General features: G+C 48.0%; 7 protein-coding genes and 1 non-coding gene across 8 annotated transcripts; 3 read left to right on the top strand and 5 right to left on the bottom strand.

Moving 5' to 3' along the window:
- Positions 1–460: 460 nt before the first annotated feature.
- Positions 461–2,996, top strand: F5B22DRAFT_620070 (cytochrome P450). Its single transcript, XM_047975816.1, has 4 exons — positions 461–873; positions 934–1,692; positions 1,750–2,198; positions 2,257–2,996. The coding sequence occupies exons 1-4, from the start codon at positions 671–673 to the stop codon at positions 2,487–2,489; spliced, it is 1,644 nt and encodes a 547-aa protein (XP_047827682.1). The 5' UTR covers positions 461–670; the 3' UTR covers positions 2,490–2,996.
- A 1,506-nt stretch (positions 2,997–4,502) lies between these two features.
- F5B22DRAFT_t154 lies at positions 4,503–4,588 on the bottom strand. The gene has a single exon. It is a non-coding gene; the product is annotated as a tRNA-Glu (tRNA).
- A 1,009-nt stretch (positions 4,589–5,597) lies between these two features.
- On the top strand, positions 5,598–7,004 carry F5B22DRAFT_620067 (XAP5-domain-containing protein). Its single transcript, XM_047975815.1, has 3 exons — positions 5,598–6,386; positions 6,461–6,921; positions 6,982–7,004. Exons 1-2 carry the CDS (start codon positions 5,637–5,639, stop codon positions 6,806–6,808), a joined length of 1,098 nt encoding a protein of 365 aa, XP_047827681.1. The 5' UTR covers positions 5,598–5,636; the 3' UTR covers positions 6,809–6,921; positions 6,982–7,004.
- On the bottom strand, positions 6,690–7,849 carry F5B22DRAFT_389013 (uncharacterized protein). The gene is made up of 2 exons (XM_047971383.1): positions 6,983–7,849; positions 6,690–6,922 (listed from the first exon to the last, which is right to left on the bottom strand). Exon 1 carries the CDS (start codon positions 7,462–7,464, stop codon positions 7,003–7,005), a length of 462 nt encoding a protein of 153 aa, XP_047827680.1. The 5' UTR covers positions 7,465–7,849; the 3' UTR covers positions 6,690–6,922; positions 6,983–7,002.
- A 1,877-nt stretch (positions 7,850–9,726) lies between these two features.
- Positions 9,727–11,655, bottom strand: F5B22DRAFT_649806 (uncharacterized protein; the record flags this gene model as incomplete). The annotated part of the gene is made up of 5 exons (XM_047979223.1): positions 9,727–10,596; positions 10,703–10,819; positions 10,882–10,965; positions 11,018–11,143; positions 11,197–11,655. 5 exons carry the CDS (start codon positions 11,653–11,655, stop codon positions 9,727–9,729), a joined length of 1,656 nt encoding a protein of 551 aa, XP_047827679.1.
- Positions 11,656–16,898: 5,243 nt separating this feature from the next.
- Positions 16,899–18,756, bottom strand: F5B22DRAFT_620065 (Fip1 motif-domain-containing protein). The gene is made up of 4 exons (XM_047975814.1): positions 18,473–18,756; positions 18,339–18,391; positions 18,064–18,272; positions 16,899–18,004 (listed from the first exon to the last, which is right to left on the bottom strand). The coding sequence occupies exons 1-4, from the start codon at positions 18,671–18,673 to the stop codon at positions 17,478–17,480; spliced, it is 990 nt and encodes a 329-aa protein (XP_047827678.1). The 5' UTR covers positions 18,674–18,756; the 3' UTR covers positions 16,899–17,477.
- Positions 18,757–19,734: 978 nt separating this feature from the next.
- Positions 19,735–21,173, top strand: F5B22DRAFT_649804 (uncharacterized protein; the record flags this gene model as incomplete). The annotated part of the gene is made up of 2 exons (XM_047979222.1): positions 19,735–20,210; positions 20,276–21,173. 2 exons carry the CDS (start codon positions 19,735–19,737, stop codon positions 21,171–21,173), a joined length of 1,374 nt encoding a protein of 457 aa, XP_047827677.1.
- Positions 21,174–21,315: 142 nt separating this feature from the next.
- On the bottom strand, positions 21,316–22,936 carry F5B22DRAFT_388965 (uncharacterized protein). The gene is made up of 3 exons (XM_047971382.1): positions 22,845–22,936; positions 22,124–22,761; positions 21,316–21,813 (listed from the first exon to the last, which is right to left on the bottom strand). The coding sequence occupies exons 1-3, from the start codon at positions 22,863–22,865 to the stop codon at positions 21,459–21,461; spliced, it is 1,014 nt and encodes a 337-aa protein (XP_047827676.1). The 5' UTR covers positions 22,866–22,936; the 3' UTR covers positions 21,316–21,458.
- Between the last annotated feature and the right edge of the window lie 21 nt (positions 22,937–22,957).

Raw genomic sequence — 22,957 nt, 5'->3', positions numbered from 1 at the left:
AGCAACTGAGATAGTTCCCTAGTCTCTGCGCTTAGTGCGCACCATCCTCGTCACCTACTACATGCCTGAGTGTAATCTGAATTAGTTGGATTAGTCACGATGCCTAAACCTACATGTTTGATTCTCGCCGCTTGTCACGTTTTGACTACACCGTTGGGCACATTCTCGGCTACTCCTACCCATGGTAATAATCTACAAAGGGACTACTGGCTGTGCCACACACAAGTAAGCGTTGGGTGCTAATGTAGTGACTAGGTAGATGTTTTCCTAGGCTTACCTATCGCGTTAGCATGGTGGTGGTATCCATGTAGGTTCTCATGGATAGACCGAGTCCGACGTTGCAATCAATATTGCCTGTTTGATGCATGCGTGCACCTATGCAGGACCCACATGTCAACTAGATGAAAAGGGAGTGTTCAATAATAACAGGCACGGAGTGTGCTTAACAGTAAGTCGAGTCACCATAGTTATGCAAACTCATAGTTGGCGATGCTCGTGCATGAGGGGAACCAGGCCAAATGTGAGATCAAACAGGTTTGATCGGTTCCGGTAATGTAAGACTCGTCAATAATATCTGATCTCAGACCAAGTCGCGACTACACCGTCGCCGCACATGATTTTGTAAGGACAATCAGAGAAAGAGAAAAAGAACCCCGAAATTCCAGATATAATGGCTAGAAATTACGGTCTCAATGGCGAGGGGCTTGGCATTCCGATTATATGCCTTCCTGTCTTCGTCGCTGCACTAGTAATTGCACTCTATCTGAGGGCTCCTGACCAGAAAGAGCCGCCGAGCCTCCCAGAGAGGATTCCATTCATCTCGAATGGGTACCAATACCTAACCAACGTATCACGTTTCATGGATCGTGTGAAGTAGGTTGCACTCCTAGAATACCGCCAAGACTTTACAGCTAACTTTCTAAAAAATTGTAGAGAAACTCTTGAAAAAAATAGGAGTAATATCATCAAATTTTACATTGGACCTACGCGAGGTTATATCGTGACCGGCACCAAGAATGTGCAAGCATTGTTGGGGTCGCCACATTCCCTTGGTGGTGACTGGCTGCAGATTCAACTAATGGATAAACACTGGGAAATGACGAAAAGCGAAATCCAGAAATTTGTCAATGATAAATCCGGCCGTCTTGAAACACCAGCGCCAGGAAGTGAACGTGTTCCTGAAAGCCAGCGATACTGGCTAGGTCATCAGCGCCTCTATGTGGAGTTTCTCACCCAACAGAGACATTGTCAAGCACTGGCTGACGGATTTTATCGGTTCTTTGATGAGAAAACGGACCTGAACCTTCAAGAGTTTGAGACAGTTAGTTTGTTCTCGACCTTGAAGCTCACAATGACAGAAAGCGCGACTCTCTCCTTCTTCGGCTCGCGAATCTTGGAGCTTAACTCGGGTTTTAGTGAATGCTACTGGGCCTTTGATCCTTTCGGCGGAAAGCTGGTTTGGGGCCTTCCAAAATGGTTGGACCCTGTTCCTTACCTAGCTCGCGCTCGACTACATCGCATGACTAGGAGATATGTTGATTCCGCTTGGAAGAATTTAAACCCAGGTGCATCTGACGCGGATTGGGATCCCCATTGGGGCTCCCGCCTCTCTCGAGAGACAGCAAAGTGGCTTCGTGCTGCGGGGTTCTCGGATAAGGCTTTAGCTGGCCATGTCCTCGGCACTTTGTTTGGGTCAGAAGCTCCCCATCGATATATTTCCTGTTTATCTATACTAAATATTTTATCAAGTCTTCACGGCAACACTGTCCCCATCACTACATGGATACTCATAGAACTCATCAAGGACCAGTCTCTTATGCAAGATGCCCGAGCTGAGGTATTAGAAGCCTTCGCATTCGATGCTAATAAAGGTAGACGTTTCCTGAACCCACAAAAGCTCACATCACAGCCTCTCCTGCAGTCGATATATACAGAGATACTCAGACTACACGTATCTTTCACAATCAGTCGCGAGGCAATGCGTCCTGTAGAGATAGATGGATATAAAATACCCTCAGGGTCCCTGGTCCAATCCAGTTCTAATATCGCACATTTCGATGAGTCTGTGTGGGGGACTGAAGAGCACCCTGCGTCAGAATTCTGGGCCGAGCGACACATTAAGTACGCTGACGCGGATGGAGAAGTTGGGAAACGGCAATTTTCCATGCGAGGTCGGCCAACGTCATTTTTCCCCTACGGTCAGTGACTTGTTGAGTTATCGGTGACTAATATAAAATGACTAACTTTTGAGTACAGGTGGCGGGTATGTGGTATGCCCAGGCCGCCATTTCGCCAAGCAAGAGATTTTGATAGCAGTTGCGCTCTTCATCACCAAGTTTGACATTGAGTTGGTCGAGTGGACCAATATGAATGGTACGAAGTCAGACAGGGAGGCACATGATGACCAGTACTACGCAGGTGTTATAGCTATGCCCCCAGATCGTGATATGAAGGTGCGCTTGAAGAAAACTCAGGGACTGATCGATTGAGCCTCTTAGAGTGAAAATGACTTTTGATTCTGCTTTTTGCTGTGTTGGTATGCACTATGCAGGTTGTGGGGAGGTGTAGATCATCTTGACTTACAACATGGGAAAGGGGAACAAGAGCGACGAAAGAGGGTTCTTCTCGACGCCAGTGTTCTTACTGAATTAATTTTCGTTCGGCACTAATTGCACTACATAGTACTTAAATTAAGCTTCCCTAGAATTATCGAGGATATATTAGCAGACTATTTACTACATGTACCTACCTTTGTTAGGCTCTATTGAGACATAGAATACTTGGTTCGGTGACTATTTGGTTGAAGACTTTCTACTGAAACTTATTGGCCGAGGAGTGGTTGTTGATGCTCTATTAAATTAGACTTTAGATCAGTTGCCGGGAGGGTATGTAGGATGTTTCTTGGGAACACCCCATGCCCAGCGTTGCTGCACGAGCGTAATGCTGCGATGTGCTCCTCTGCCAGGACTGGAGTAGCGCCATCGAAATCCTCCGAATCTGCGCCCTTCCATGCTTTAGTGACAGTCTCCAGTATGTGTTTCAATGTAGTATTCAACCTTTCACGTTCGAGGACTGTTGCGTTACCGACACACTATACAACTTACAGGTAATCTCCGTCTCATCGGCATAGGGTACAATGTTAATGTGGTTCCTGGTATTATTTCGCGCCTCCTGGGACGTTGGGGCATCCTTAATCAAAAATAAAATTTGCTATGACAGCCACGGTTCCTTTTTCTCTCTATATTGAAGGAGGGCATGCGACAAACTCTTTCTACCCTATGGCGTCCTCGACACCTTTTCCGTGCTCGAAGTAACTGCAGGTTTCTATTGTAATTATAAGCAACAGAAGCAATAAATGGGCCTCACATTGGAACATGGGGCCATTTAGCCATGGCTGATATGAGATATCAAGACAGACCTCCGGGGTTAGAAAGGCTGACCCGACTGTATATGGAATCATGGTCAGGGAGAGGACTAAATGGACCATAGAGCCTTTGGTAGCTACGGCAGATTAGTGTAGTCTGAATAATCTCAGTTTCAGGTGTCTCATCAGCTCTTATTTTACTCGAAGGATCTTTGGAGTTTCGTGTATAGATAGAGATCTTATTAACAACCCTTACCTGGGAATCGGCTTTCAAATGCGAAGGCTTTTGATTGTAGTATCAACTACGATCTATACAATCATGAGCTCACACCCCTGAGCCTTCGACGGTTACCAATATATTTCATCAATAAGGGTTGGGTAGCATGAATCTGTCCCGTCGCTGAGGCCTGCATACTGGACGCATAGACCGTGTTCGGCGCACCTGACACGTGATGATCAGGTGCTCTGGTGAATGTGCCGCCAGCAATAGGATCCCAATTTCCGTAGTCATAGCGATTTTTCTATGTTAGTAAAACCCGCTTCTTGATAAGGGATATGGGTATATGACCAAGGTGGCTGTTTTCCCTCGAATCAGTTGTGTGAGACACTAGAAACCTTAGCACCTATTCAACAGCTGGTTCCTCCCAAGTCACGGGTAGGGGAACCATAAAGACATATAATTACGGCCATGATAACAGTGGAGTCAATTAATTATTGGATTGGAAAAGAAGTAACATCCCATAAGCAGGTTGGTCGGGTAGGTAGCGCCACCAAATTGATTCCATTTGAGATTATGCATAAGGGGGCAATGTAGAGAGCTAATCTTCTTACTTTTATGGACTGAAGGAGGATGAGGAGGAGGAGAGGAATGAGATATATTAACAAGCTGAGATAGAAAGGCAATTAAATACGTACTAGGTAGGTACATAACCTGCGATTTGGAATTACCAACATGAGGGACTCGAAACTCGGTGGGCTGGCTTGCTAATCGATATTCGCTGTGTTTCATAAAGGGGGCGTCTACTATTGATCAAAGAATATAGGGACACGGTCAAAGAGTCACAAGGTGGTACAGAACCAGTGTCTCGCGATCTGCTTTGGCAAAAAGGGCGGAGGGGGGAGAAAAAGGAAAGAAAAGCACCATCACGAGGTTCGAACTCCGGTCCCCAGAAAATCTCTATGTATATGAAAACCTGGTATCCTAAACCACTAGACGATGATGGTAGATGCAGCCTTTCTCTCATACATATTACATTGGTGTGAGATCTGCCACCTACTATGATGTAAACTGATTCTTTCTAGAAGGCATGTGCGTTTATGTACTCTAGAAGAAGCTTGTTGACTGTATTGGAACTTCCTGGCCCTCTACGCCCCTTCCACTTCCCTGCATATTCTAGTATGAGCACAGCAAGCCTAACATGCTATGTGCCTTGGTAACCTGTGTTCCTGCACACGGATGAAGTGAGTGTTACTTTGCCTTCATCAAAAAGCTGAGACATCACGATTATGAGTACAACATCATGTAGGTCTTTGCTGTCAGATAGTGATGTATCGTAGTAGGGCTTAAGTCATCTGATGCAAACGAGTCTCTGTAGACACTGTGCAAGGGATCAAATTTATTGCCGTCGAGACGCAGACTCTCTAGATACCAACGATTAGTTTAGCATTGCTACGATTATGATTAATATTATATTTGCTTGTATTTACCATTCATATATAGATACATTTGATCTAGCCAATGGCATCTCTGTACGAAAACTTGGTAGATTTATAAAACAATAGGTACACATGCCAGTGAACCTGAGATATCAGTTTAGCAATGCCATTTCTCAAATTTATCTCCAGGTTTCATAGTTCTTCATTTAGGCATACAGGACCTAGTAATTATAGGTCTTACTACCTAGTTGAGTATGTAATTTACAATTTGGAAGCATTCCTCTTTATAACTTTCCATATACAGCATTGATATCACGTGGGGCCGCAAGGAAACCTGCAGCATTTGCATGGTTTCCCGCCGAACTGAAATTTCTGCTATCAATATTTGATTCAAAGAAGGGCATCTCTCTCTATTTCAACCTAATCTTGGAAACACCTAAGTACCTAAACTGGTTGATGTTCAAGCTACGCCACGAGCCATCCGCACACCGCCACATACATTACTAAGCCAGGATTAAGTACCGACTACCTAGGTACCTAGGTACCTACCTAAGGTTGCATTTGCTGCTTTGCTGAGCCACGTTCACCCCAATACTCAACAAAAACATCTGGCGTCATGGCGTCGGACTCGCGCTTCACGTCGCAAAACAAGACTACGCAGCAGCGCATTTCTAACAACACTGTTGGTCTTGTAGCCCTCTCCGATTTTCGCAAACGCCGTGCCGAGGTTCTAGAACAACAGGAGCGCGAGGCCCGCGAAGCTGCCCTGTCAGGCTCACCCATCTCAACACCCACACCGGACCGCTCCTTGACCAGCACACCTGATCCCGCGAGTGACCCTGCGGCGCCCCCTAAGAAAAGAAAGAAGAAGAGAAACGTTGGCGTCAAGCTGTCGTTTGGTAACGATGAGGACGAGAACGAGGGCGGAAATGAGGAGGACAAGGGAGCGACAGATGCTAGAAACGTGACTCCGGGAAAGGACGAAGGAACGCCTGCCGACAAGGATACGAGCAAGGCCAAGTTCAAGGTCAATTCATCTGTCTCGGTCGTTCCCCGAGCTGTTACCAAGTCAGCATTGCGCCGCGAGGCTGCCGAGAGAGACCTTCTTAGGCGAGAGTTTCTCCAGCGCCAGGAGCGAGTCAAAGCCGCCGAAATCGCGATACCATTCGTCTTCTACGATGGATCAAACATTCCCGGAGGCACAGTGCGCGTTAAGAAGGGCGACTTCGTGTGGCAATTCCTGGATAAGAGCAGGAAAGTCGGAGCGGATCTCGGCGTTGGTGAGAAGGCCAACGCTCGGAGAGAGTGGGCGCGGGTCGGTGTGGACGATCTTATGATGGTGCGAGGCAATGTCATCATTCCACACGTGAGTCTACTTCTTGAACATATTTCTAACACCGAAAGGAAGGTTGAGTGAGGACTAGCTGACAATACTTCTAGCATTATGATTTCCTGTTCTTCATCATGAACAAGACCTTGGGACCAAATGGAACTATCTTATTCAAATACGACGCCGACGCATCGATACCACTGAAACATGCAGCTGCCATTGATGATCAACCGCTTCCAATTAACACCCCTCTCTCTGCCACTAGTACACAAGCCCCAACCGAGACCCTCGAAGGTGCATCCGATGATCCGACCATGACCAGAGTAGTGGACCGAAGATGGTACGAGCGTAACAAACACATTTATCCCGCCAGCATGTGGCAGGATTTCGACCCGGAGAAGGATTATCAGAAGGAAGTCAGGCGCGATACTGGTGGTAACACATTCTTCTATTCTTGAAGAATAAGAGAGGGAAAAGCAAAAACATAAGCAAACCGATCGAATCGTCTAGTACTTTGTTGGGTATCACAGGAAGCAGAAAACGAAAAGCAGAGAGGGAATTCAAGAGAGACCCTTTCCACACGTTAGCAGCCAGTATAATGCGATCGACAGAATGAACAACTCAAGACTCACTGGGCTAAACAAAGTGTCAATCATCCCACAGTCAACGCCGAAAACGCAAATATAGCAAGACCGATTATGGCCCAGCCGGGCCAGAATACTATCAGACACAGGTTATTCCCTCCAGCGCCAAGTATCAGTGTGAAGAATTCGAACTCAATCTTCTTTCTCAGCCGTCGTATTTGTGCGCTGTCCCACAGCCTCCGTATTGCCTGCTCAAAGAGTTTGATGGCGTGGTAAACCACGAGCCCAGTTGCTTGACACGTCTGCATGGATACAAACAGACTGAACCCCAAGACGCCCGAGGCCAACAAGGCGACTTGGAGAGAGAGAGACCATAAGACCCTGCCAAAAATTTGCTGAAAATAGCTAGCAAGGCCCAGGGCAGACATCAGGGTGGTGAAGATCCGAGAGCCGTAGGGAGATATGTCGATAGGAATCTTAGTCGGGACGGCGACAATGGCCCCAGCGGGTAGGGAGACGGACATGGTCATCGTTCTGAGTCTTCCGTTGTTGTATTCGAGTCTGATCGGCCAACAACAGTAGGACAATACGACCACTCTCAAGTCTGGTGAGAAGAATTGCCCGAGTCTTGTTGTGAGGCTGATATATGGTAATCGAGATTCTAAAACTTAAGATTGTCCCCCCGAGAGCGTCAAACTAGATACATGGTCTTGGATACACTGGCATGTAGTGAGATGGTAGGGCTCACTGGGTCTTAGGACCCAAGACACCCAGGACCTTATATGCCACTACTGAGCATGCAGTGTCTCCGACTCAATGATGCTGTCGCTGTCCATCGCCAAGAAGGCCCCTCCCTCTAACTCCGGCCTACCGCGCCCACATTGGCTCCATAGGTACATGCTTATCATGTACCTACGAACATTTTACCAACCAATGCGTGTGTAGAATTGCATAGCACTTCGAAATGATTAGACCAGCTCAAGTTGCGACAATGCCGGATAGAGGGGCATAGTGGATCACGACATTGGTACAACACGGCGCTATCAATCAAGCATCTGCTGGTCGGTGTTTCGGGAACTAGTGTTCAGCCCAGTGACAGGCTTCATAGCTAACGCACGTGGTGGTTAAGCTGATCACGAGCAACCTGAATGTGTATTTAGTCCTCCAAACTCATATCAGACGAGAACTACCTCAGCTCAGCGCCGAATAGGACATAGCGAAGCACCCATGTTGGTATAGTAGTAGGCGACAACAGTAAGTATTCCGTCCCCGAGGGAATGAGTCTGCGAGAGATGTCGCATTAGACCGTTCTTCCCGGACCTAGGTCACACCCTCCGACACCTGGAATCTGTCTTGCCACCTCGTGGTGGAGGAATGAGGCGGCATTGGTTCGTTGGCCTGGGGATCGAAAGCGGGTGGCGCCGCGGATTACCAGAAACGTGCGGTAGCCTGAGACTTTATTGGCCATCGCTAGAAAGAGGGTCCTGGCCTGGTATATCCCTTGTCTACTCCAGAGAATTCCGGGAGCTTCGATGATGATACGTGCCCAAAAGCCTGTGGCATAACCGAAGCAATTGCTAGCCTATTATAGATCCATCGTGAACTACTATACTGATTCTGTTGAGTATATGAAGTTTGCACTACAAATCTTCGTCTTGCAACGGAAATAGTCAGGGATAATTTCAATCAGCTTCTTACGAGTGCGGGTCATACATATTACATCATCAGCAGGACGATTTTGGGCAAAATTACTATTACACTAGCTAAGCGGAGCTATCAAAGGTGATCAACGCATGTCTAGGACGGCTTCTGCCATGGACCAAGCGTCAGAAAACAAATCAATCGCGGGGCTATGGATAGCCTCATGCAGCTCGTTCATTCATTAATAGCTGCCATCAGGTCTGTCCATGGTCTTCTTCCTTTTCCCACCGCAAATTATCTCTTCTTTCTCTCATTATTCATGCCACATGGACACATCCATTATCGTCCGTCCATCATCATATCATCAGTAGCATAAAAGGCCAGATCCATTTCTTCTGTTTTGCATTGCACTGGACAGATTAGGATGCAATCTGCTCATGGCCAGAAGAGTATTGCACGCGCACACATGCCCATGTCTTAGCGCATCACGCCAAGGGCTTGTTTTGTGTGCAGGGAAAAACTGCGCGAAAGGTGAAAGATCGACCGATATAATAACACAAAGGAGAAGCAAGAGTGAAAGGTCAGTTGGTCGAAATCTTCTCGAGAAAGAAGCAAGATTGCTGCATGCGAGTCTACGCCCATGTCGTGCCAACTCGAAGCTCATATCCACAATTCTTAACCCACAGCATCCATTGCAGACCCATGTTTAGACTGCAAGAGCCCTTGAAGGCATGATGTGCGTCTGGAATAGGTGGTAAGTCGAGCCTCTAACCGTTTTGAGACGATGCAGCAGCGTTGTCAAAAGCTGCGCAGTGAAGAATTGCAGAGCTTGAAAGATCAATGAAAAGGAGAAAAACGCAGGGAGAAGCAAGCCTGAGAAACCTGTCAAAGGAAACCGATGCAAGGAGAAGCGAAGCGTGGATGAACTTCTCAGAAGCACATATCAAGAAGAAGAAAAAGAAGAGAGGCTGAAATCTATGCGAGTCTCACTCAAACTGCTCACGCGTATTGTGCAAGCACCCAATCATCTCCTCTAGAGATGGAATGTGACAGTCTATGCTGAGAATAGCGGCATTAACTGACAGGGGCGGTGATGAAATGGGAGAGCTGGATCTTGGCCAGCTGCCAGTCACAGATCAGTATAGCTGCGGCTACTCCTGAGGCCCAAAGAAGTCCGGAACCCAGAAAGGATCATCGGAAGGGTCGGGAACCTGGCCCGCGAAATTGTTGTATCCTTGCAGTTGGCCTTGGGCTCCGAGCTGTTGTGCTGGGAATTCGCTTTGGTAGGTATAAGCATCTGTGTGAGGAACATACCCCGTCCAAGCGCTAGGGGCACTCGGGGCATAGTGTGTCAATGGTTCATATTCGAGCCGGCGCCTTTTGTTGTTGCCTTGGGCCATGGCATCCCCAGGGGGCGCATACTGAGCGTCGGCCATTGGCATTTGGGGTTGAGGCTGAAAGGGCGGGTAGGAGTAAGGAGGCATGGGCATCTGTTGAAAAACGTGCTGCTGCTGCTGCTCCATGTATCCTTGCTGGGGCATCTGTATCTGCTGGGACGATGCGAACGGTTCGGGTGGGTGAATCTGCAGGGCTGTCTGCAAGGATGTGGATGCCTGCGCAACTGAGCCTGCCTCTGCGTCCAAGGATCCATGAGGTGGTGGTGATGACAAAATTCGGCCACGTCGGGGATGTGGTCGTTCTTCTCCTCCTTTAGAAGCCTTGGATCTGGCCTTTCTCTTGCCCTTGGCTCTCCGTTTAGATGTCTCAGGTGGCGGGGGACTAGGACCATCTACATGCTCCTCTGGTATGGGTGGCTTGGGCTGTGCCTCTGCCTTTGAGCCTTGGCTCCTTTCGATAGGGGCGGGGTCCAGGAGCTTCAGCTCACCAGTAGGTTTGGTTGGCGGAGCAAGTTTGCTGATGGTCGTAGCTTTTTTAGATCCCCGACGGCGCTTGAAAGCAGTACTTCGTGAGACTGCGAGCTCCGTCTTATGTGACATCTTGCCTGTAATGATATTTCCATCCTGTGAAAGAATCATCCACCCGTTAGCAACATGACCAACCCCTGTACGTTGATATACGTGCCTGGCCGAGGGGGATAGCAATTCCAACAATTATTTTGGTACTCACTTTATCTTGAAATTCCCCCTTCTGGTTGCGGTGGATCCCCATCGTTTTCTTCACCTCGTTTTTAACAGCATTCCAATCACTCTTTTCATCGTTCTGGCCTAGATTGTCAACCTTACGCTATTGTCTGTCAATAGAGGTTCTTTGTATATAAACGTCAAGCATGAAAGATTGTTGCTTACTTTGTACTCTTTTGGTGGATTCCAGGCAAGCCTGGCTGGGAACTCATCGTTCTTGAAGAGAGAGATGACAGTGGATTTGGACTCCTACCAGATCACACATTAGTTAAGAGTAATAAGCTTGGAAACCAACACTCACCCTGAGACCTGCCACAACGTCATTGAACCGTTCAGCGAAAGACGGATAGTATCTGTAATGCGGTCCATCAGGGGTATACCATGGAGGTAACAGGTTAATTCCATGCTGGGCTTCGACAACGCAATTCTATTCAGGTGTTAATCTCATCACATGGGGCTCGGGATCTGGTGGTGGCCTACAAGCAATTTCCACAGCATCCAATGCATGGCACCTTCGTTATAATAGTCTTTCGTGAGTTTTTTGTAATACTCGGCTTCCTTCAATTCCAAAATACCCGAGAAATCATACACCGCGTTATGGAGTCGTTCAATCCATTCGTGGCCTTCACCTTCAACATCCAGGTCCGGGATATCTGCGGTGGAAGTGTCGGTTTTGTCGTATTTTGACATCATATACTGGCAAAACGACTCTGCCTTAGCACGATTCTGGAAGACCGGCCGGTAGCAGACGTTTGCCGCGTCTGCGATTCGTTTGGGATGAGGGAAAATGGTGTCTGGAGCAACTGGCAATAGACTTGGGCCTGCCTGATTGCCCCTTCTCTGGACCTGCGTCATTGGTCCAGGGGCGGAAATTTGAGACGCCATATCTTCTCCATTAGCTGGCGGCCGCGGGCCGCCATTTGGCAATACGCGTGGCATCTTTGTCGTGTCAGCTATCGGAACCAATGGTTGGGTGAAAACCTGTGTGCAATATTAGAAATTGCAGAGCATCCTGGCAGGTTTGCAAATCGCAATATTCCCAGACTATTCAGGCATCTTGATAGACAAACGCGTCTATCCTATCTGCACAATCTGTCTTATTTACATATACATGATTCATGATTAGACATCGAAGATGAGAAAGTGAGCTTACCGGGGATATCTGGAGGCAAGTATCCTTTATATCTAGTTTATTCAGTTTGTCGGCTGAGGAGAGACAAAGAGTGCGCACAGAACTCCCAACGGCGTTGTATTACGTTGTCGAAGTGAGCAGTGGCCTATAAATTGTTAGTCTGCAATCTCACCCTGTTGTGCGTTTTGTATACTTAAAGTGCCCAAATAAGGTATTGAGAATTATACCTGTAGACTTCCTTCTTGAGTCATCGATATAGAGTCGAGCCAGAGGAGCAATTGACGCGAGGTCAATATAGGAAACTAGGAAAGGGGGAATTTGAGTCGACTTTTAGGTACTATGATTACTGGCTGAGTTTGTAGTCAACGCTGCACTGAGATGCAAGTCGATCGAAGACAACAACTCGTTTGCCAGCACGACTTCAGACACCGAGAAAGAAGTGTAATCAGGCGCTTATTTAGAAGCTAGATTCGTTCCTAATGGACAAGTCTGGCAAACCGAAAGGCTTCTAGGGAGGGTACAACCGTGTAGTCGTGAAACCGAGTCCAGTAAACGAACCCCTAGATCAAACCATTAGCAACATAACTAGGCAATAGATTTGTTCAACTGAGAGTAAGGATTATGACTGGCTGCTAAGGCAAGATTTTGCCTTATAAGCTGCCTCCCTTTGATCTGGGTTAGCCTATGAAGAATTGCAGAGATCAAGGCATAGATTTATCATGGGAACAAATGATCTTGTGAAGACACTGGCTGAGTGTTATGGTATAAGGAGAAGGGATGAGATCAAGAAGTTTTGGCTGGTATCTCCAGGAAATCGAGGAATGCTGATCGATCAAAACATAAGTTTCGAGAATGATTTTGTGCCGGGGGACAAACTGTAACAACCCCTTGAGATAGATTTTCAAGGGCTGAGGGACCAGAGACAACGGCTTTTAGTGTAGAGCAGACGATTTAAAGAGGATTGTTAGAGAGAAGAGAGCAGTGTTAGGGGAGAGTGCAAGAGTGTGTGGTGTTACAGAGTGTGGAGATGGGATGGTAACTTATGGAATAGGCTTCCCTTCCACACAGCACTTTCTGCCAATGTTCGACGAAAAATAACTAGAAATTCTTTCAAGGAATTGGGGAAATATGAATAAGAGTTGCAGGCCTACCTTCGATTCTAGTAGAATCTTGAGTGATACATGGAACCTAAGACTTTGAAGGTTAAGTTTTGGGCTCGCGAAAGAGTGAATCGTCCGAATGGAGAGATGTCAAGGTTTGAGGGTAAACAGACACCTAGAGAACGCAAGGGATACACCTAATGTAGAGAGGACAGTTGTTATAGAAATGACGGAACTTCATTCCACATGAGGAGTAATATATGACTGAGAGGTAGCCGAGTGGTTGTCTTAGGCATGTGGTTGAGCCGTTGTATATGAGATGGATGGAGAGGAGAAGACTCGTATGGTCTGAACACTTGATTGTGTTGGAAAGGGGAAGTGATGAAGGCTCTGGTGTAAGATGTGCTTGTGAAAACAAAATGGAATGGAGCTTACCTGTTCGGCGTGAAGAGAAGGTATTAGAAGATGTTCATGAAGAAGTGAGGATAGGAGAACAACTTGAAGAAATAGAGGTGTTATGAGAGGGAGATAGGACACACATCCAAAGGGGGAAGATACGAGATTTGTTGTTTCCAGGTTGGAGTCCTTGGGTAGTGATTGTGGTAGGATGGTAGAGGGAGATCAGAAAGCGAGGATGAAGAAGTCCTCAGCAACAGAGGATTAGAATATGGTACGTAGTGACTTACACCAAGCAGTACAACGCGGAGATGGTTGTTCTGGGCGCTTCTGTCGAGGAGGTACATGGACAAGTGGGTGGGAAACGGAGTGGACCCGGGTTGACAACCGAGAGCTCCCAGGAGCAGGTGTACGCGACATGTCCCAGCCCAACTGCTCGAACGATGAAGAAGTACCGGTACTGGGGTGCGGCTACACAGATGGACCGAAAGTCATCTAGCCGCCAGCCTTCATACGGCCGGTGTAGCTGTCACTATTCGGGTCAAGGCAGGGCTTGATTTGATAATCTACCGAGAGGTGATCTCATAGGTTGAGCGATGAGCTTTCGCTCCGCCTCTCCGTTTTGCTGTCCAACCTATCGCTGCATAATTGGCACACTAGGTGCAACTAGAGGTTCGGATACAGTAGCGCCGACTTGTTCCATGAGGCTGCCTCGCTGTTCTAGTCATGTTGAGTATCTACGTTGTATCCAATGTCATAAGATCGTAGTGATAGAGGATAGTAATAGTCGTTCCAAGGGCTGTGTATATCTTATACGTTTCCAATATACTCACCCTTTGACGATTCTCACTCACTGTCATATTAGCTTCCTTGTGTCTGACGGATGATCATCGTATATAGAGTCAGTAATTAATCTACTGGGCAAATGTGAGGGTAGTGATATTGAAGTAAACTCTCTCCTGTTGTGATCAGAGATCACCGTGGGTTGTATCCTAGAAGTCAGTTCAACTCATATTTGTTTTATAGATGGCCCTTGAATTTAATAGTGGTACAAGAAAGCTACCAAAACATCTGAATCAGGGGATGAATTTTGAGTGACTTAGGAATGACTTGGTTGGAACGTGAGCCGGCGATAGCTTCAGTGTATGGAATTCAATGCCCATACAAGGCACTGGTTGAGATTAATTTGCAGAATACTCCTCTCGGAACTGCTGGAAACTATGGTTGCATGGTGTGTATTGTACAAACCACGTTATGCAGTGTTCTCACGTACCAGTTGTTCTCAGAACTTGTGAAATGGCATTGACATGGAAAGGGGTGAAGGTTGGATGGCTCGAACGTGAGAGAAGGAAGGGGAAGGAGAAGGAGAAGAGATGATTTGGTCCAACAGTGTGCTAGCTCGGACGATCATTCGCCGATACGATAACTATGTAAACCTTTACATGCGTATTTGGCTCAAACCTGTGCTTGGGTGTAACTAGAGAAATGGCAAGACATCTAGAGCTGTAGGCCGAACATCGGGGAGCAAGCCTAGGTGCTCTGATGTACCAGCTCACACACAAGCGACTGTTACATTTACATGTGCCTGACTGACCGAATAAACAAATAGCCGAATAAACGAGGTACCTAGGGGAAGACAGTGAGCTGAGGCTCTTGCACTTGTAAAAGGGCACATGCACCGAGGGACTCCGAAGACTCGGTACGTAGAGGATTTTCCCGAGATGGTCAAGTCTTCATCGTTCTAGCGTCATTCGCTTTGTGCGTTAATTGGCCAGCTCACCACATTGTTTGCAATCCCCTCTTGCAGCGTGTAGATATGAGCAGTCTGCCGTGGAGAGGCGCACGTGCCTCACTTCCGTGGTGCACACCGTGTTAATTTCCAACATCTACTACTGCAAGTTGCCAGATCATGCGCCCTTTGTTACTCTTTGTGTAGCTACCTGAGCCTCATCTCCGAGAGAATAACCGGTTTGTGATCGCTATCTCGGTGCCTTATTGCAACTAGGAGAGGACCCAGGGAACTGGCGCCCGCTTGGACAAAACAGCTCTGGAGAATTACAACCGTCTACCTTGATTAGGTAGGTAAGCAGCGTGTATAGCAGTCAGATTCTGTGGTTTCTGAAAACGTCAATTATGAAATTGCTCAATCTGGGGTGCCGCTAACCTTGCCCTGTAGATGTTGAAGCCCATCTATCTAGTTGATACTTGATTAACATTAGTGGCACTTCCATGCCTCTAGGTAAGTATTATTATTCTGTTGGTACTATGTGGGCTGTCCCGAGTGCCAGAACTAAACAACCATATCGTACCAGTAGGTGCTAATAATAGAAGAAGAAAAGGAAAGAAATAAAGAACAACACCATAGCACTATGAGACCTGTCAGGAGCACGTTATAAAGTATACAGTAGGGCCCTCATCCCGGCACAAAGTCTAAAGGGGTCAGGACTTTGAAGGCATTCTGACTCCTTCTGACTTAATACATGCTACCTCCTTATTCCTTTGTCTACGGACCCCTAATAAGGTCTATTGTATGCATGCGTGAAAATTTACAAGGAAAGCTAATACAGAACCTCAGCAACGCATATTTTAGAACATGTTCTCATCCAAGGCAACATCAACCCTTTTGACAGACCAAATCACAAGCCACTCAGGAGAACCGTTACCGTGAAAGTTTCAGTGGGTCGGAAACTACATGACCCAAAAGACCAGGGCGATCACCGATGACAGTATAGTAGTAAAGATTGTCGGTTGACTTGGCACTTCATCTCCCAACTTATAGCTTCCATACGACAGTGAATTAAAATTTCTTATACTCCTAGCAGCCTCTTAGACTCATATAAATGTGTTGAAAACTCAATTTCAACTATAAAGGCCGCCATAGACCTGTTCAGGGGTAATAGGGGTCTAACAAGAATTTGATTACTGTGCAAAGTTTTAAAGGCTGCGAGTAAAATTGAAAGCGCATCGGGTACTCATTGACCTAGTAGTCCCGCTATATATGCCAACACAGGCCATGAATCAAGGTGTCTAGTCGCGTTTTAACTATCTAACAAAAGGGCATGCAGGTCAAGTTATCTTAATATTGCACATATTCTATGAAGCCTATATCCAATACTCATATATACCCACACCTACAATTTGTTCCAGAAGATATTATATCGCAACAGTATACATCTTCTTATAGAGCTCACCAGCACAACCCACATCCCCAGAAGAGTGCTAGGGCCTAGAAGAGATCCAGAAATCCACTGGTGAACACTTAACTATCCAGTGCAGTAAACAAGACATTTACTCCGGTGTTTCGTCCCTGCTTATTTGAACTGCTAGGGTAACCTAAATTGCAACAAAGATTATATGCCCATAGATAAGCTGGAATGCTAAAAGAATCCTCATCGAAATCCATGCCAATTCACCAGCTGGGAGCAAGATAATCACGCTACCAATACATGGCCCCTTGTACTACGCACATACACGGACACGCAACATAGGATAGCTGCAACAAGAACACAGAACAGAGATAACACATACACAATCTTTGTTAGCTCAGATAACTCTATGTGAAAATTGATTTACTTGGGTTGAGAATTATGTTTTATATTTGCACCTAGGAACCCAACTGCATACTTAAACACTCTATTTAGTATTGAACAAGCCATTGGGTATGCTTGCACGCACACTTCAAGGGAAAGTACAGCATATCTCCCAAGGCTGCTTCAACTAGCTTGATCCACCAGAGCTGCCAGGAGACACTGGGAGACTTTTTTCTCATCCCTTTGCTATACAATCCTTCTAGTTCAGCAAGATTGTAACCCCTTAGCTGTAGTATTGAAGATGGAGTTTTGAGTGATTGCTTGGTCTTCTTTCAGCTCTTGGCATCCGACTTGTGTGTGATGGCATGTGTACGGATGTATACCAAGCTATCGCTGATGACGACAACTGCCATATCCCTGAATGTTATTGTAGCAAGTTGCTGGCCAACCACTTTAATGTCTAGTCGTAGTCATAGACGAGAAGCCTCAGCCTTGACATGAGTTTGTGCAACTGCCTTGTTTTAAAGACACCTATGCAAGCTCCAGAGGAGTTGCTTGGGACGGTATAGTTGAGATAAGGAGAAGATAGGACTTTCGTTATTTTCACCAATTCCTCCTACCGCCACGGCCTCGACCAAAGCCGCCACCACCGCCACGTCCCATACCTTGGTCATAGCCGAAGTTTTGGCCTTGGTTGCCGGCACCGCCAGCGCCAAAGTTCTGGTTCTGGCCACCCTGGCCCGCCACACCACCGCCAGCGGAGTTTTGCATCCCCGAAAACATGGCGGTCATGGCTGATGGATCCATTTGGCTGGGGTCCATGCCCGAGGCCATCATCTGCTGCATCATGGCCTGAAACTCGGGAGGCATTCCGTCCATACCAGGCATACCAGACATGGAGCCAGTGGCGCCGGCGCCTCCCATGCCAGGCATACCTCCCATCATCATCATCTGCATCTCTTCCATCATTTTCTTTTGGTTCTGGGCAATGGCGTCCTGGCTATATTCTGCGCGGACATTGTCCTGTTTAGCGGCATACAGGGCCCAGGTGAACTCGTCGAAGCCGTAGTTGAAATAGTCGCTAAGATCAGTGCCGGGCTTCCTCCAAGGCTTATCATTTTCGGGAAGGTCTGATGGAGTCAATATGGTTAGTGTGCTAGCCTAGAAAGATTGCGGTTGTGCGACAGACCTTGATCGATGTTGACCTGAGTGATGGGCTTGCCAACGGGATTGTAGATAGGGACTCCATGGACATCTATGGTGGAGGTGGAGACGGGTGGGAGTTCGGCGCCGGAAGTCCCTGTTGACGACTCGTCCTTTTTGACGGGTGGCTTTGTCGAAGTGTCGGCGGAGGTGGACCGTTGAGGAATATTTCTGATGTCGCTATAGCGCGATTGCCTAGAGTTACGTAGCCATGTAAGCGGCGAGTTCGAGAAGAGAGAAGAGGTGTAGAGAGGGCCTCACGTTGGTGGGGCGGCCTTTGTGCCGTCCTTGCGTTCGGTGATGATATCTATGTCCTGAGATTGTAGGATTAGTTATGGATGCAGATGACAAGGGCGCAAGCATAGCTAGGGGAACACTGATAGGGCATGACATACCGAGTCGGAATCTTCCATCTCAGCGCCTTCATCTTCCTCCTCGCCCTCCTCTAAGTCCCCATCCTGTTGCTGCTGCTGCTTTAGCGGCTCGGTGGATGTGGTAGTACTGGTAACAACGAGGCCGGGAGCTGAAGCGTTGTCGACAGCCTGTGTTGTAGGCTCTTCGGGGGCGTAGAAGTCATCATCGTCGTCTATATCCATGATTGCTGCCAATTGATTGATTTTACAGTGGATGTGGAAGTCGAAGTCGAAGGTGGTAGGTTGTTCTGTTGGATAGCTGAAATGTAGGGCTGGAATGCGATGGACCTGTACCTACCTGGCAGGTACCTGGGCTAGTGTGCATGTACATAGTATAGTGGGTAGCACCCGCGGCGTTTAAGCGCGTCCAAGCTGTTTGCGCGCGGTACCAGCGACTGACCTTTACCTAACAGGGAAGTATATGTACCTACAGTAGGTAGGTAACTGCACCTACTGAGTATGTACATAGTAACTGTAACTGTACCTAAGGGACCTTATGTGTACCTACACTTAGACCTCGCGATAGGACACAGAATCCAGCCAATCAGTTATAGAAATAGCCGCTCTACTTACTACTGTTTATGTTCATACAAACAATATTTCAGCATATCTCTAAGTAAGTACAGGCCTCGGGTACAGAAGAGATGTACTATGTACTGCGTAGTAGGTACTTAGTGCTGTAGGTACCCACCCAGGCACATACTCCACATTTAAACATCTTAGCGCCCCCAGGTTCTGCCCAGGTAGGCAAGGTACATGCCGGGTAGCTACCAAAATCATCTCTGATATTTACTATTGGGATATTGCTGCCAATGTTCTTCGTCGCTCAGAGTCGCTCAAACCATCCCTTCATTTGTTCGTCAGTTTGTTGATTGATCGCCGACCGAACCGAGCCTCTCTCCTTCCCCTCCAGCATTCCATCACTGTCGCACAGCCCATCCGAGCTGTACGTAGCCTTCCTGTGCCCTGCCGATGGCCTTATTTCGGTCAGCAAGTGGTCCCGGAGGTTTGAGCATCAACACGTCCTCTGCCAATATGTTGTAAGTCCACTTGTACGCCTCTGTGCGCCCTCATCTTGTGTGTGTGTGTGTGTGTGTCTGTATCCCTTACTTCCCTCGTGTCTCAATCCCTTCCTTCCCTTCTTTCCGTGTTCCCCCTTCCACCCAGCTGTCTCTATGTCTCTTTTTCTTCCCCCATCTCTCCACTGTTGCATACGTCCATGCCCACGCTGTTCGCCAACGACCATGCCGCTCCAGAGACTGACAAGTGCATTGGATGACGACAGTGGTTCAACCGCCGGCCAGGCGCCCGCTTCTGGAAGTCTGTTCGGATCGACTCAGCAAACCGCGAATAATGCTTCCACTCCTAAGCCCGGTGGGCTATTCGGCACCACTACCACCAATACGCAGCAGCAATCGCAACCGACCACCTCACTCTTCGGTGCTGCCCCAACCAACGCTGCGGCCCAGCCTGCTGCCCAGACTACACCGAGCCTCTTCGGATCAGCTCCCCAGTCCCAGATTCAGACTCAGACACAACCTCAAACCCAGACCACCGGCAGTTTATTTGGAAATGCCAACGCGTCAACTGGTCAGACAACCGCGGGCACAGGGGGAGGTCTAAGTTTATTCGGTGGCGCCTCTAAACCTGCCCAACCTGCCAACAATGCTACGGGGAATAATTTGTTAGGCGCAACCACCCAACAGCGGCCCAGTCTTTTGTGAGTTTGCCAACCCTGACTTCTACAGTGGGCACTCGACATACTAACCCAGTGGCTGCTCATAGTGGTCTTGGCCAGTCGACTCAAAACCCGTCCAATACACTTGGCCAGCCGCAGCAACAACAACAACAACAACAGCAGCAGCAGCAGCAGCAGCAATCTACCGGCGGTTTAGGCGGTGGTCTTGGCTTCGGTTTGACCATGGGCCAACCCAACGCTCAGCCTACCGTCCCTGGTGTGCGCATTGATATCACCAATATCAAGGGTACTACACGATTCAATGATTTGCAAGAAGACATCCAGAAGGTCATTGAGCAGGCCGACAATTTTATCGCAGAGCAAGTGCGAAGGAAAGAGGAAGTCGATTCCTTCATGTCTGGTCACCGCGAGATGCTTGAAACCATCCCTGACGATGTTACCTTCGTCACAAGAAAGTATGATGGCGCTCGAAATGCCTTGGAAGCTGCCGCTCAATCCATTGAGGCCGCCCGTATTCTAGTTAATCAGGATGCCGACAACGCTCGTCTGAGTTTTAGAGCCATAGATAATCTCAAACTCCCACAGCAGTATCATACATCGGGCTTCTGGTCGCCGAGGCAGCAAGCCTCTGGAAATGCGAACGCCGAGACAGACGGCCAGGATCTCGTAGGCTTCTTCTCTAAGGCGGCCGATGAGATGAGTGAGCAGGTGAAAAAGTACGAGGGAAACCTGACCGAGATCGAATCACACATGCATGGAGTCCACGATACTTTGGTTGAGCAACTGCAGCGAATGATGGCGACGAAGAACGGTGGCTCTTCCGGAACGGACGCAAGGATTCAGGAGCTGGTCGCTGTCTTGAGAGATTTTGAGCAGGGAATTCTGAGGGTGGCAGGCGATGTTGGAAGTGCCAGAGAAGGCGTGACCCGACTGCAGCTGGGTGATTTCATGACCAATGACCGCGATACGAATGGTGTATATTAGTCGAGCGAGCATTTCATTGGCGTGCATGGTTCAAGGTCTTTGGAGGCGTATATACCCGGTCTTGGAAAACAACACGAGGGAAGCGGCATGGGGTGACCAACGACATTTGTTAAGCTTTTTTTTTCTCTGTCTTTAACTAGACTTTGTAGAGATCTTAGCGTCCAGTGTAAAAACATCAGTAGGTAGATAAAGGGCACAAAATCTTCTAATGCAACTACAACTCTGGGAATATAGTCTAACCATGTTTCCTTCCTTTCCTGCCATTCTTAGCTTCCCGAAGCTACCTTACCAAAGAAGTACCCGCCACCGCCACCCATTCAGGATCTTGAAGTCCTGCTCGCCCACATCCTCGACGCCGTCCTCGACCTTGGAGACGAGCGTCTTCAACCTCTTCGAGACGGTCCGCGCCACGCGCAGCGAGACCTCGTTCTGAAACACGTACAGCACCGCCAGCACGAAGAAGGCGATGGAGGCGATGGAGGCGAAGCCGGACTTGCCCTCGACGTGGACGGAGTCCAGGATGCGCGCGATGAGGGACTTGCTCTTGCGGAAGGCGTGCTCCGTGTCGTTGGAAGACGACACGTGGTCGTCCGAGGAGGACCGGCGGAAGATTTTGCGTACGGCGGGGATGATGGCGGCGCTTTTTTTTTTGGGAAGATGGTTAATTTATACGTACAAGCATGCATAAATATCGATTTTCTTGTGCTAGTCCCTCCGTCCCTCTCTTAAATGTCCCTCTATATATGATGTAGCGTACGGAAATATTCACAAATGGATTCACGATGTGTTCGTTGAGTTTGGCAGTGTAGGAAAGCAGGTACGAATACAGGGGTTAAACAAAAACCTGAGAAGAGTCGAGTGACATATGTAGTAGTAGCTTCAAGTGAAATCGACCGAAAAAAAAAAGAATATGAATAATGAATAAGTAAGCAGTAGTAAGAAAGACTCACACGATGCCCCCAAGCAACCACTTCCGCCACCGCTCATTCTGCGCCCTCTTCAACACGGCGGTGACCTCGGCGCGCAGAGCGCGGAGATCAGAAGCCGCGAGCCCGCCCTGGGGACGCAATCTTTCGTTACCCCCGCCCGCGACGGCGCCCTGCTTCTGGAGAGCAGCGTATTCGCGCAGCGAGCTCTCGGCAGCTATTTTCATCGATTTTATGCTGGTGCCGACGAAAGGCTCTGTGATGATGGGTTGCTGCTGCTGCTGCTGCTGCGGTTGCGATTGTGGTGCTGGTGGCGGTGATGGTGGTGGTGGTAGCGGGCTGCTTTCTGTGGCGAAAGCGGCCTGGATTGATGGTGTTGGGGCTTGGTACTCCATGATGTGTGTGTATGTAAGTTGGGCTCTGTCCCCAAGCTTATGACGGTGAGAAGAACGACGATGAGATCGTGAACTGGTCTGGCTGATCCAGTGAGATTCCAAAGGAAAATAAATGAAATGAGTCGCTTCTAAACGCTGATGCCGAAAACTAAATATCACTACGTTATTGCACGTGCGCGCTCTAGGTAGGAGGTATGGTAGCCGAGGATCTGGAATGGTGGCTGAGAATGAGGTTGAGATCAGAGTCGAAAACCGAGCACAATAAAGCTAGGCATAATAAAGTCATGAGATGGTTAGCTACCTCTTAGGTTAGCTGCATTAACGTTGCCGCCACCCGACGACGTACTTACAGCTGTACGGCGCTCATGCATGATGGGACCGGGGGAGTTGACTGGGGTTGGCAGGGGTGCCACGCATTGAATGAAGACATGGACGAATCCTTTCTCTTCAGAGCTAGATTGTT

This window comes from Xylaria bambusicola (genome assembly GCF_022495145.1).
Source record: "Xylaria bambusicola strain CBS 139988 unplaced genomic scaffold F5B22scaffold_46, whole genome shotgun sequence".
Taxonomy (NCBI): domain Eukaryota; kingdom Fungi; phylum Ascomycota; class Sordariomycetes; order Xylariales; family Xylariaceae; genus Xylaria; species Xylaria bambusicola.
The sequence above is the reverse complement of the archived record's forward strand: the minus strand, read 5'-3'. Positions and strand labels throughout refer to the sequence as shown.